At 41.6% G+C, this 13,187-nt stretch overlaps 1 protein-coding gene across 1 annotated transcript; it reads left to right on the top strand.

Moving 5' to 3' along the window:
- The first annotated feature begins 3,884 nt into the window (after nt 1-3,884).
- terf2ip (telomeric repeat binding factor 2, interacting protein) lies at nt 3,885-12,569 on the top strand. Its single transcript, XM_070847308.1, has 9 exons — nt 3,885-3,944; nt 5,586-5,831; nt 5,967-6,112; nt 6,508-6,743; nt 8,672-8,767; nt 8,926-9,706; nt 9,832-9,935; nt 10,556-10,954; nt 12,011-12,569. Exons 2-9 carry the CDS (start codon nt 5,602-5,604, stop codon nt 12,230-12,232), a joined length of 2,214 nt encoding a protein of 737 aa, XP_070703409.1. The 5' UTR covers nt 3,885-3,944; nt 5,586-5,601; the 3' UTR covers nt 12,233-12,569.
- The last annotated feature ends 618 nt before the right edge of the window (nt 12,570-13,187 follow it).

The raw sequence follows: 13,187 nt of genomic DNA, 5'->3' as shown, positions 1-13,187 counted from the left end.
TCACACATGTAGAACAAGTAAAGGATTTTTATTCAGGAGACTCGGGTTCAAGTCCCGTGTTGATTATTTTTACACACACACACCATGTGTATGAGTGGTTAGGATTTGGCTAGTATTCTTTAGGGTTTGGAGTTACTTTTGGAGGGGAATTAGGGTTACTTTCCAAGTTTATTGTTGATTAGAAACAAATGAACATGATGTTGAATCAGGTCACAAACAAAAGAAAAGCTTGGTTTTGGTTTCTGAATATGTCCAGATGAGTTAAGTAGCTTTGCATTTTGTCTTGACAAACTATGAAACATATGCATTAAGCAGACTTTGAGACAACATTTTATAGGTCGCTCACTGCTGAAACTGTAACAGAGCACAATGAAAAACGAATATTTCACGGTGCAGTATAAACTGAGCTTTATACTGAACGAGCAGCTTTAATGGTCATGACTGACGGCTCTATATTGTAGGAAATGGGACTTTCAGGTGTTGATTAAATTAGATTTTTTTCTGTCATACCTCCCCTTGCTCATCTCTAATCATGCACCCCCATTCTTAAATTTAACTAGGTGCCCGTGCCTCCATTCATGGCCTGCAACAATTCAAGACATTTCACACACACCTGTAGTCTTGATATGAAAACTTCGTTTTTAACTGGCAGGGCTTAACACCCCATCACATTACCTTTGCCAGGTGGATTTGTTTTAAGTGGTTCACTTGCTCTTTAATACCGTTAACTGACACCTGAATGGAGACTTAGTGCAAACTGTGACCTGGGTTAAGCCGCACTATCATGTTCTTTGTTGGTTTAACTTGCTGTACACCATTCCTGATGCTTTAAGCGAAAGGATTGATATTTCAAGTCTCTCAATTTTTCTTCATATTTCCTCTGTACAGACACATCAGCCACCTTTGAAACGACTACATTTTTAAACTGTAACATAACTGTACAGGTTTTATGGGGGCATTTTGTCTGAAAGAGACTTTTTCTTCATATGAAGCCAAAAAGGTGCACAAATTACACACCGGGAAAATCTGCAAAAAATGGATTTAAAACACTACACAACACAAACATGACATACATTATAGATATTACAGAGAAGCTCAAAAACATTTCTGCCTTTGAACAGAGCATGACTAGTTGCCTCCCTTGTCTCCAGTCATCATGTTATGCTAAACTCTGCTGGCTCCAGACCCATATTTACACTACAGGTATGAGAGCGGCGTGGATCGTCTTATCTCGCTCTTGGCATGAAAGTGAATAAGCATAGTGAACAAAATGAAGTGAACGTGGGAAATGCACAGGTTGTTTATCAATGCTGCCTGCACAGCATTGTCTCTATCTCTATTGATGGTAGTGTCGTGCGACTGAGCTCTGACTGGCAACTCCCTGCTTTAAGGACTCACCTTTATCTCATGGGTATTTTCTTGAGTGATGGTATTTGTTGCAAACTTTTTTATTTTAAGCATATCTTAAGTTCTAGATCTTATTCACATTTTTACAATATGTGTTACAGAAAAGTACTGTCCCAAATCTGCATAAATAGAATAGACTCTGCTCAAAGATAAAATCATTAAAAATGCATCTCAAACTTGAGCCTGGCAGCAGCTCACAGCCTCACAGCACAGGTAAAAGCTGGTCTCAAGATGGCACGTCGTCTTCAACCAAAGATTCAAGGAGGACACACTCGCTCTTTGGTAAAAAAGGGACTGAGCTCCATCTCTCGTTAGTTTGTCTGTTTGTCGTCAGTATCAACGCTGCTGCATATGGTTATAATGAAACTGAGGTTCAGAGTGATCCTTTAGCCTAGTTTTACCCAAACAGGACAGTCACAGGGAGGATCGCAGTGTGCCAGTGACAAGGCACCAACAAAAAAGCCTGAGCACTGTAGTCTCAGTCTGTCTGTCTGAGACCCCCCACACCCCCCCACACCCCCCCACCGCAGGCATGAAGTGAATCACTAAAACTGTTTCCAACTCTGCAAACAGATGCACTTGATTGAAGACTGTAGAGCAGATTAGATTACAATGCACTTTATTTGAATTTCTTTATTTGAGCAGGGACAATATACAAAGAACATTTATATGAAATAAGGTGAGACACGTTTTATCAAATTGCTTGATGATTTTGAGTCCCTGGGTAGTTCAGTAAAATAATATTACAAATTTATTGAAAGAGTACAAAGTACTATGATAGTCAATAGAAGCATACAAACCCCTCACCCTACACCCAACAAACACTAACTTACAGATGCATGTTTTTGGAGGTTGTTCTATCGTTTTATGGCCATCAAAATGAACATCAGTCTGTTCCTCTGAACCAAAGAGATCAGGAAAGGATACAGTACATATGACTGACAGCTCTGGTGCTCTGTAAAGTTGTGTAATATCTCCCTCTGCAGGCTAGAAACATTTACTGACCCTCTGAGGGAGGTTTCCGCTGCCGCAGCCAAACCAAACCGAACTGTGTCGCCCTGCGTGACCTGGACACACATCCTCTCTGCAGCTGCTGATTCAGAGGGAAACATATTTACTGATATTAACAGAGCCGATCAGCCTTGTGGCGTGATGATGGCTCGGAGGTTCAGAGGTCAGAGGTTCAGGTTGAGGGTGGATCACAATCAGCTCACAGGAGTGAACATCTACACCTCTAATTATTACAGATTGCTCACAAGCATATGCTCATTTGGAGGAGTTGCTGCACCGCCGTAGCCGCCGTATTGTTTCAGCTGGTTGAGCTGAAGAGGGAAAAGAACTATAGAAGCCAATAACAATAATGTAGCTGTCAGGACTGTGAGGGAGGCAAGGTCCGAGAGGTGAAACAGTAAACAGGCCAGCACAATTCCTTCCCATGGCCTCCTGGCTTCACTGAACAGAGAAAGTTAAAGCTGGACTATTTCAAATGTTGATTAGCTTGGATTGGATCAACACTGGATACAATCAAAATGAACTTCCATTAAAATACCACATTATTTTTTTTATACTATTTTTCAAAACCGTTCTGGTTTTTAGACAAAATTCAATCGGCATGTGATTGAATTTGTGCAACAATATCCGGAGACAGGATGGAGTTATTGTTCTCCAGGCCTCAAGGATCAGCAGGTTGGTTAACACTGCTACCACCAGTCAGCGCCGTCTGTATATGAGAGGGAAAACTTAAAAGAGCTTCAGAACATCCAAAAATAATGAAGTTCCTTGTGTTTATAGTAGAGTCCGGATGAAAATTATTTAACCATAGTGGGTCTCACATTTTTTTCTTCTATCACAACAGGCACAGGACGAGAATAGAGGTAGTATTCATGCAAAGGCAGACTTCTATGGTCAAAGTTAAATTTCTCTCACTGCTTTACATAAAAATGTCTGAATGTCACTGATGTGAGCTTCACTTTTTGGCTGATTTGCTGCTAATACAGAATTCTGATTGTGGTATTGTGGAAATCAAATCAATTATTCATCTTTCCTTTCACAAACACACCTCAGGGGGACAATCAATCAATCAGAGGCAACATCTCCCACCGGACTGTCCGTGTTTATGTGTTTGATTCCACAGATTTAATGTTTCTCAGCTGTGGCACTGCTCAGCAGAAGTTATTTTGCTGTTTTGTGGACATGAGATCACCAGCACTCTGTCTGTGTGTGGTCCTGACCCAGCTTTATTTTTGCCCACATTTCGGTACATGTTGCACTCTGAGTGTGTAAAACACAATCTGATATTTTCATTTTAGAGCCAAAACATCTCAACAAACAACTAAGAATACTAAAGTAGATGAACACATAAATAAAAAGTATAGTAACAGTAGTCGTTTCTGGTGGACATCCAGTATGTCACATGAACAGCAGGGGGCGCTCACGAAACACTAACCGGAAGAAGGAAACCAGAAGAAGAAGAAAACCAGGAAGGAGGATTTATTTTGGTTTTAGTCTCGGCGGGAAAGTTCACAGCAAACAACACGGTGAGATTTAAGCTCAGTGTCTAATTTAAGAAGTGTTCTCATTCACTAATAACATCAGGGAATTGTGCAGCAACTTATCCCGGGCCAAATTAAACCAGGCTAAACCGGATTTAGCCGCTGTAGCTAAGCGACGGAAACCTGTTCCCAGCTGTCCAACGTTCCATCCGCGTGTGAGAGCTGAAGACAGGAACAGTAATGTGACTTCATGCTGACCTCTTCATGTAGCAAGCTTATGTTGACTGCTAATGAGTAGTTTACAGAGATATTTAGGCAGGTGGCGATAATGCTGTGTAGCTTTTTTTTTTTTTTTTAGATGTTTTTTGCTTATTGTCATGAAGAGATACTTGATATGAATTTGATATTAGATCAGGTTCTTCTGGGATATGCTGGTATACAGGAAGAGATGTCAGTGAGAGAGGGCAGCCCGAGGAGACGGCTATAAAAAAGAGCAATGCCGTGCAAAGTAAAGCAAGTGTGAGCAAAGAGATAAAGAGTAATGAAGGAAAGGAGCTTTCTGCAGTGAGCGGTGACCAGATGCCTACAGGTGAAGAGAGCAGGGACAGTGCACAGGATGATGGAGACACGTGTAAAACACAGCCTGACACAGAAGAGGGAAACATTAATTCTAAAACTGTAAGTGGGGAAAGAAAAGGACAACAGTGAGCCAAACGGACAGTGATCATGAACAAACTGGCTACAGGAAGTACGAAGCAGGGCCAAAAGCTTGAGAGGACAAATCTCTGTTCCCCCAATGCACTGATACATTACATCAGGACTTTTTGAAGAAGAATATATATTGTACATTTGCTTCCAAATACCAGCATGTTAAAAACAAGTGATGGCCTCAAAAAAAAAAAATTTTTCCGCACCTTAGCAGAGTTCACATTCAGTGGATGCAAGGCCGTCTGTCTTGTACAGTTTCACATTAGAAGCAGGCTAAAACCTACGAATGTATGTGATATCTAAAGATATGCCAAAGTACATGCGAAGAGGAATCATTTCTTTAAACTGTGCCTTAGAAGTGGAGCTTCAGTTGTAGGAGAGGTGTGTCCTACTTTGTGTCGTGTTGTATTAATATCTGATACAGATTTGGAGTCAAAAATTCCATTATTTTCTATTAAAATCTTTATGTAAATCAATCTCTGTTGAATATTCATCAAAAACGGACCTGACAAAGGTCTCTCGGTGGTGTTGACAGTGTTCCCAATATGTTAACTGGTGTTATTGTATTATATTATATAATATTATATTATATTATGAAACCATTTAACTTCATACCGTTTCTGAGCCAACAGGTCAGTCAGATAACCGCAAACACTCACTGATATATCTGTTTTTAAAATTAATCTACGAATTGTTTTCTCCATAAAACGGCCAACAGGTTTTTCCAGAGGCCAGAACTTGTTTAGTCCAAAAACCCAAAGATGTTCAACATACTGTAATGTAAGACAGGGAACAAGCTGTAAGACGTTACGGCCAACAGATGTATGGCATTTTTCTTTGAAAAAGTATTTAATCAATTATCAAATTAGTTTTTGATGTATTTGCAGGTTCTGATGGCCTAATGGTTGTGCTCATAAGTAACAAAGCACCACCTTTAATATTTGTATTAAGTACCATCTACTGCCTCTCTTCCACCAGGGGAGACATCTTGACCATGCCGTCCAAACAGCAGGGTGAGGCCAAATCTAACATCTCCCCTGTTCTGTTCCTGACCGTGGATGGTGAACCCATGTCCTTCTTCCTGCGCCCGGGTCCTGTCAAACGCACACTGCAGCCGCTCATCACAGCTGGAGGAGGGATATTATGCAACGTCCAGCAGCCTGGGGCAATCCTGCTGATCAGCCCAGAGGACAGAGGCTCTATTCCTGAAACTGCTACCCACTGGTTGGTGCTGGAGAAACGCTGTTTAGCGTATTCGATTGATTACCTAAGATTTTGATTCTGCTACTTTTCCCTTGATTGCCGTGTAACTAAAATATCGAAGGGCGTAAATGAAGCTGCTGTGCATTTTCCCCGCAGGTACGTGTCCACGCAGTACATTCACGACTGTGTTAAGAAGGACGAGCAGCTGAATTTAGAGGACTACAGGTTCAATCCTGATGTGGTCCCAAACCACTCGGCTAAAATCAACAAAACCAAAGAGAGCTCCCCGGGTCTCTTCAAAGGTATCATGTCGAGACCTAATTTTGAAAGGAGCATTAAAGGAGTGTTTTTTGTTGTTGTTTTTGTCGATTAATCTGCGAATTATTTATTGTCAGTGTTTCCAAAAGGCCAAGATGACTCAACCCAAAGATAATTAAGGTTACTGTCATAGAGGAGTAAAGAAGCCAGAAAATATTTATTTTAAGAAGCTAAAAAGAGAGAATTTTGGCTTTTTTCTTAAGCAACATCACTCAGATGGATTGATTGATCAGCAAAATACTGGGTGATTAATTTAATTGTAGACAACTAATTGCAGGTCTATTAGTTGTACCATCTATTATCAGATTGGGATTTTATGTTACTCTGTTACATGTTTTAAATCTGTTGACGCACGTGCTTTCCGTTTTATTCTAATTAGGCAGGGTTGCCTACTCACCTGAAGAGGATGCTGCCATTTTGAGTTACATCAGCAAGCACATGACTGAGATCGGGGGAAACCGGCTTTGGCAAGAGATGGCGAAGCAGCAAGTGACCAGTCACAGCTGGCAGTCAATGAAATACCATTATCGAGTTCAGCTGGCAAAGAAACAGTCAGAGGTCGTGGAGGTGGCAACAACGGAGGAAAACACTGAGATGGCTGAGGGAAAGATCAAGGTAATTAACACCTGAAGGTGTGTGGTCCTCAATATCATGTACTGTATTTCTCTGTGTCACATACAGTGGGTACGGAAAGTATTCAGACCCCTTCACTTTTTCCACATTTTGTTATGTTACAGCCTTATTCCAAAATGGATTAAATTCTTTTTTTTCCTCATCAATCTACACACAATACCCCATAATGACAAAGTGAAAGAAGTTTTTTAGAAATTTTTGCAAATGTATTAAAAATAAAAAACTGAAAAACATGTACATAAGTATTCACACCCTTTATTCAGTACTTTGTTGAGGCACCTTTGGCCGCGATTACAGCCTCAAGTCTTCTTGGGTATGATGCTACAAGCTTGGCACACCTGCATTTGGGGTATTTTTCCCCATCCTTCTCTGCAGATCCTCTCAAGCTCTGTCAGGTTAGATGGGGAGCATCGCTGCACAGCTATTTTCAGGTCTTTCCAGAAATGTTCAATGGGGTTCAAGTCTGGGCTCTGGCTGGGCCACTCAAGGACATTCACAGACTTGTCCCGAAGCCACTCCTTCGTTGTCTTGGCTGTGTGCTTCGGGTCGTTGTCCTGTTGGAAGGTGAACCGTCGCCCCAGTCTGAGATCCTGAGCGCTCTAGAGCAGGTTTTCATCCAGGATGTCTCTGTACTTTGCTGCATTCATCTTTCCCTCTATCCTGACTAGTCTCCTAGTTCCTGCTGCTGAAAAACATCCCCAGAGCATGATGCTGCCACCACCATGCTTCACCGTAGGGATGGTATTTGCCAGGTGATGAGCGGTGCCTGGTTTCCTCCAGACGTGACGCTTGGCATTCAGGCCAAATAGTTCTATCTTGGTTTCATCAGACCAGAGAATCTTGTTTCTCATGGTCTGAGAGTCATTTAGGTGCCTTTTGGCAAACTCCAAGCGGGCTGTCATGTGCCTTTTACTGAGGAGAGGCTTCCGTCTGGCCACTCTACCATAAAGGCCTGATTGGTGGAGTGCTGCAGAGATGGTTGTCCTTCTGGAAGGTTCTCCCATTTCCTCAGAGCAACGCTGGAGCTCTGTCAGAGTGACCATCGGGTTCTTGGTCACCTCCCTGACCAAGGCCCTTCTCCCCCGATTGCTCAGTTTGGACGGTGGTTCTGAACTTCTTCCATTTACGAATGATGGAGGCCACTGTGCTCTTCGGGACCTTCAATGCTGCAGAAATTTTTCTGTACCCTTCCCCAGATCTGTGCCTCGATACAATCCTGTCTCGGAGGTCTACAGTTTCTACAATTCCTTTGACTTCATGGCTTGGTTTCTGCTCTGACATGCACTGTCAGCTGTGGGACCTTATATAGACAGGTGTGTGCCTTTCAAATCAAGTCCAATCAATTGAATTTACCACAGGTGGACTCCAGTCAAGTTGTAGAAACATCTCAAGGACGATCAGTGGAAACAGGATGCACCTGAGCTCAGTTTTGAGTGTCATAGCAAAGGGTGTGAATACTTATGTACATGTGATATTTCAGTTTTTTATTTTTAATACATTTGCAAAAATTTCTAAAATACTTTTTTCACTTTGTCATTATGGGGTATTGTGTGTAGATCGATGAGGAAAAAAAAGAATTTACATAACAAAATGTGGAAAAAGTGAAGGGGTCTGAATACTTTCCGTACCCACTGTAGTTCTTTAAAAATGTACAAAAAGGGAACAGGTTTCAAGTACAGTACAACTATACAGTTGTATACAGAAAATTGCAATTTGTCCAACAATGTCACGATTAGAAATAGCAGCTGAAAAGTGTAGACAAAGTCAAATTTTGTTGATGTGGCCGAGACTGCATGGCGGAGTGTAGGTTTTGATCCTACCACTGGGTGGTGCCAAATTCTTTTAAATTCAGCTTCAGTCACATCTTTTAAAAACACAAAGCTTGAAGTTTGTCATGTGTCTGCTCCCAGGTAGACGGACATCAGGACACAAATGTTGACAAACCCTCCGGTGAAGAAGATGCTGCTTCTGCTCCGACACACTCAAAAAAAACAGATCTAACACAGGTACTAACCAGGATTCACTGCCTTCTCCGTGCTTCTGTTAGGGAATATACTGTGTATGGTTGTTATGATTGATTATTCAGATACTTAATGTTTGCACGTGATTTAATGATTGAGTGAAATGAGCAGAACTGAACAGAACAGGTTTGATGTCTCCTCAGTTAGACGCCCAGTCTGCTCCAGCTGAAAGCGCACAGCCAGATATTGCAGAAGCTGAAACGTCCGTCTGTCCCCAAGGAGATGTGCAACCACTGAAACCACAGATGGACAAACCAGCTGAAAGCTCACAAGTAGAGACAGTAGAAGCTGAAACATCCACCTCCCCACAACCTGAGGGACGTCGTTTGGACCCACAGACAGAAGCTCAAGCCAATCCAGCTGAGAGCACCGAACCAGACACAGAGGAGCCACAAACAATCGTCTCACCACAAATAGAAAGTGTGCCAGAGGACTCTCCAGCAGCGCAGCCCAAGCGCTTCGCCCAGAAAAATCCCAAAGAGAAGCAGAAGGCCTCCCCCAAGGTGGAGGAGTCGCCACGCCGATTAACTCGCAGGCAGCTTCAGCTGGACGACTCGTTATCACTTGAACCTTATGGCAAAAAACTCAGATCGTCATTAGCTTCTGTTGAGCAACTGTCATCGTCTCTGCAGCCCTCAAAGAGGACTAAATCAGCTGGTAAGTCTGCTCCTCAAAAAGACACGATAGTAGAGCAGCCGCCTTCCAAGAGAGCCAGAGGGGAGAGAGTCGCGGCAGCAGCAGCGGAAGCAGCACCAGCACCAGAAGCAGCATCAGAAGCAGCACCAGCACCAGAAGCTGCACCAGCACCAGAAGCAGCACCAGAAGCTGCACCAGCAGCACCGGAAGCACCGGAAGCAGCAGTGGAAGCGGAGAGTCAGCAGGAGGAGAGTGGACAAGCTGCCGTCCCTGAAACACCACAAACTGGTTTGTTATCCATCTGCCACTGTGGGACACAAAACACATGGACAGCATCTTAATCATAATCTTAATCATCATCACAAGCTTTTATACTGCAGAGATTTCAGTGTTTTTATTTCTTCGTTTTGCAGATACAGAATCTAATCCAGTGCCCCGGACAGGAGAGAAGAAAAAAGAAAAGAGAAAGTTGGGGATTCTGGAGTTGGCTACAAAGGAGTTTGAAGATGAAAGTGGGGTAAGACACAGCGCTGATTTTGGAATAGCACTTTTATAATGATTAGGCAATTTTACAATTAACTCTGTGTGCAAATCCCCACCCACTCAAAGGCAGTAAAGAACCCACGTCCACCCCGCAGACACTGGCTCACACACAGTAAATAATCATAAGCCTGAGAAAATAGAAGCATTTTCAGTTTGCTTTTGAACGCGACCACGGAAATATACTGGCGAAACAAACCATTAAGCGCTTTAAAGACCATGAAGATCTGTGTCTTGTTTTAAAATTGGTAAATGATAGAGAATGGAAATGTTGATTGGATTTTTTCATATTGGTGTGCGTCTACGCGTCTTGTCTTATATGACATGTAGCATTGTAGCATCATGTAGTAGTTAAAATAGTACTAAAATTGTTTAGTATTCTCCCGTCATCCCTGGCTGATTCAGTCATATTTACTCTTCCAAAAGAAATTCTCCAGATGAGCCCTGTTCTTCAGCGCTGAAATGGTCTAAAGTTGGTCCCTGTGCACAAATAAAATCCTATTACAGGGTTGAACACAAAGGCAGCATCAAAGAATCATATAATTTGAAACATGGAAAAATCTCAGGTTGTTCTTGAAATATGTTTCTGTCTCTCAGTCTGATGAGGACGGAGCTCCAGAGCTCCAAAACTCAACTCAAACAGTGACAAAGAACCCCACGTCGACAGAAGCCGGCCTCCCCGCTGCACACACGGTTGAAGATGCCACTTCCGCACAGTCGAACCCTGAACAAGGATCCGGCCTCCAGGAGAACATGCAAGAGACCCCGGTCTCCAGTAGCAACCGCCTCCCAGAGGCAGCGGCCGCTGAGCCCACAGCCTCTGCGGCCCACCTGTTCATATTCGACAGCGAATCTCAGGAGGAAGACTCTGAGTCCATCGTAGCTGCAGCAAACCCAAAGCCGACCGTCAACAAAGACGCCGCTTTCTCACTGACTCAGGCTCAGTTGGAAGAAGACAAGAAGCAGATCAGAGAGCTGATGAACCAGACAAACCAGGTGAGCACCGTGTGGCAGTAGAGCCACCGTTTCTGTTTGAAATCTCTTTTGGTACATGTGAAAACAGTTAATCCAGTATGGCCCAAATAAACAAATTCAATAACACTAAATAAATAAATAAAACTCTACGTGAAGAAAAAAAGTAAGAAGTCGTTGTACCAGTAAAACTAAAATATGAATAAACTAAAATATTAATATAACCTAGTACAGTTTGAACCGATTAGAGCTTAGATTATTACAAACGGCAAAGTTAAAGATATTGTTGGAGCGGATTATGAAGTGTTCAAGGTAGAAGAGCGCTGTGTGCATTATAAATATTCCAGATCCTCTTTTGTTTAAACATTCATAGAGAGCCATGTTGTGTTCATGTAATTGGTGAATTAGACTTCATGTGTTTTTGTCTTTGGTAGACGGCATCCCAGCACACACATCTTCATGAATCTCCACAATCTTACCACAGTTATATGTTCTTTCATGGAGGCCACAGGTCCTTAAAAAGCCTGAAAATTTCTTAAATTCACATTTACTCTTAAAAGGCCTAAAAAAGTATTAGACAGTCCTGAATTCTGTTTGCGAAGTTCTTGAATATTTGTTTATTGAATGAAATCCACTCCCTGAACATTTAATGTTTAATCAAATCAGTGTTCACTTCAAAAGCCTCCGTGATCCTGTTACAGTTTGGCTTCATTAAATACGTAACGTCTGCAACTCCGTCTGTACGTTTTAGTGATTAATATCGTAAAGGACAAAGTGATAAACACATAACTGAAGCAGTTATTGCCATTTTGACGTACTTTTACTTTTTAACTGACAGCATGTGTGCTTGTAAGAATATATTTTCACATTTGATGCAAACTTGGCCTTAGATTTAACTAAACTGTAGTATTAAGAAGTCTCAAATTCAACTTGCTGATCCATGCAGACACTCTGTCTTTGTTCTTCGTTATGTTGTGTTTTGAAACAGAAATAAGCTGGAAAAAAGATGTTTCTCTCCTTATCTGTACTCCGTCTGTTCCAAATGTTTCTAACTTTCTTTTTTTTTTTTCTCCATTCTAGGACTTAGTTAGTGTGACCAAAGCCCTGTTAAGGACCAGTGGAGACATCTCTGCTGCTCAGGCTCTGCTTTTGAATCCCGGCTCCGTTTCAGGACCGTTTTGGGGTCGCTGTGACGACAGCCGCTTGCTCTCAGCGGATCCTGTGGTCCGACAGCAGCTGCAAGAGAAATACAGCGAGGGCGAAGTGGCCAAAAGAGTCGTGTTCCTCGAAGTCGATGGATGAAAATGACAGAAAGTAAGAGAATAGGAAATTAGGACATGAGGATTACACTCATCTATTATATCACCTAAGTAGTACAACATTAGCGAGCTCATCAGCTGATATTCCAGTTTCACCTTTTAACAGTAACAGTACAAATTTGTGGCCCTCTGTGTCGTTCTCTATGCCTTTGTTTGGCGACAGAATCTTTTTATGTCATTTAGCATGTAAATAATGTATCATTTTATGCTTTACTTTTGTTTTCATATCATTGTATAATAAATAGATTTTTGCTACTACTATTTTACTACTGTTTAAAAATGCCTGGTTCACATTATGAAATGCAGTAAATCTTCTTTTATTTGTGATTTGTGTTTTTACTGCCTATTTTAAAAGAAAAAAATGACACTTCAGCCTCCCATGAAATCTGTGATTAGGCCCGCTCTTGTGGTTGCAGATTAAAACTCTGGTTAAAATAAGCTGAATTGGTTACTTGTCACCAAAAGGCTTAGTGTATTACAACATGCCTCTACTACTCATACGTTTTTAGAAATATTATTGCAGTCAAATTCTTGATGTACTTGGTCACATTTAGGGTTGATTTAGGGTTGTGAGTGATATCTGGTTGTGCGAGTGAACTGAAAATATATGCATGTACAGAAAAAAAATATTTTATTCAGCAAGCATTCTGGACAAAACTACTTAGAGATTTTGACTTAATATCCAACAATTAGCAGTTAGTCTGCAGTCATTCATCTTTACCAAACTGGATACTGAACAGGGCAGATTTTGTCTGTAGAAGACAGCACATTGATTGTAAAGTACAAAAAAATAAGACAATGAGCCTTGATTTTTATCCAATCCACCATTTTATTTGATTTTCCCCCAATATCAATTGAGTACATTCATCATTGTGAAACGATCTTCCCCAGACCCACATGTATACATTGTATCAATAGTTAAAATAATAAATCCACAG

This window comes from Pempheris klunzingeri, chromosome 2, assembly GCF_042242105.1.
Source record: "Pempheris klunzingeri isolate RE-2024b chromosome 2, fPemKlu1.hap1, whole genome shotgun sequence".
Classification (NCBI taxonomy): domain Eukaryota; kingdom Metazoa; phylum Chordata; class Actinopteri; order Acropomatiformes; family Pempheridae; genus Pempheris; species Pempheris klunzingeri.
Note: the sequence above shows the minus strand (reverse complement) of the source record. Positions and strands in the feature narration are given on the sequence as shown.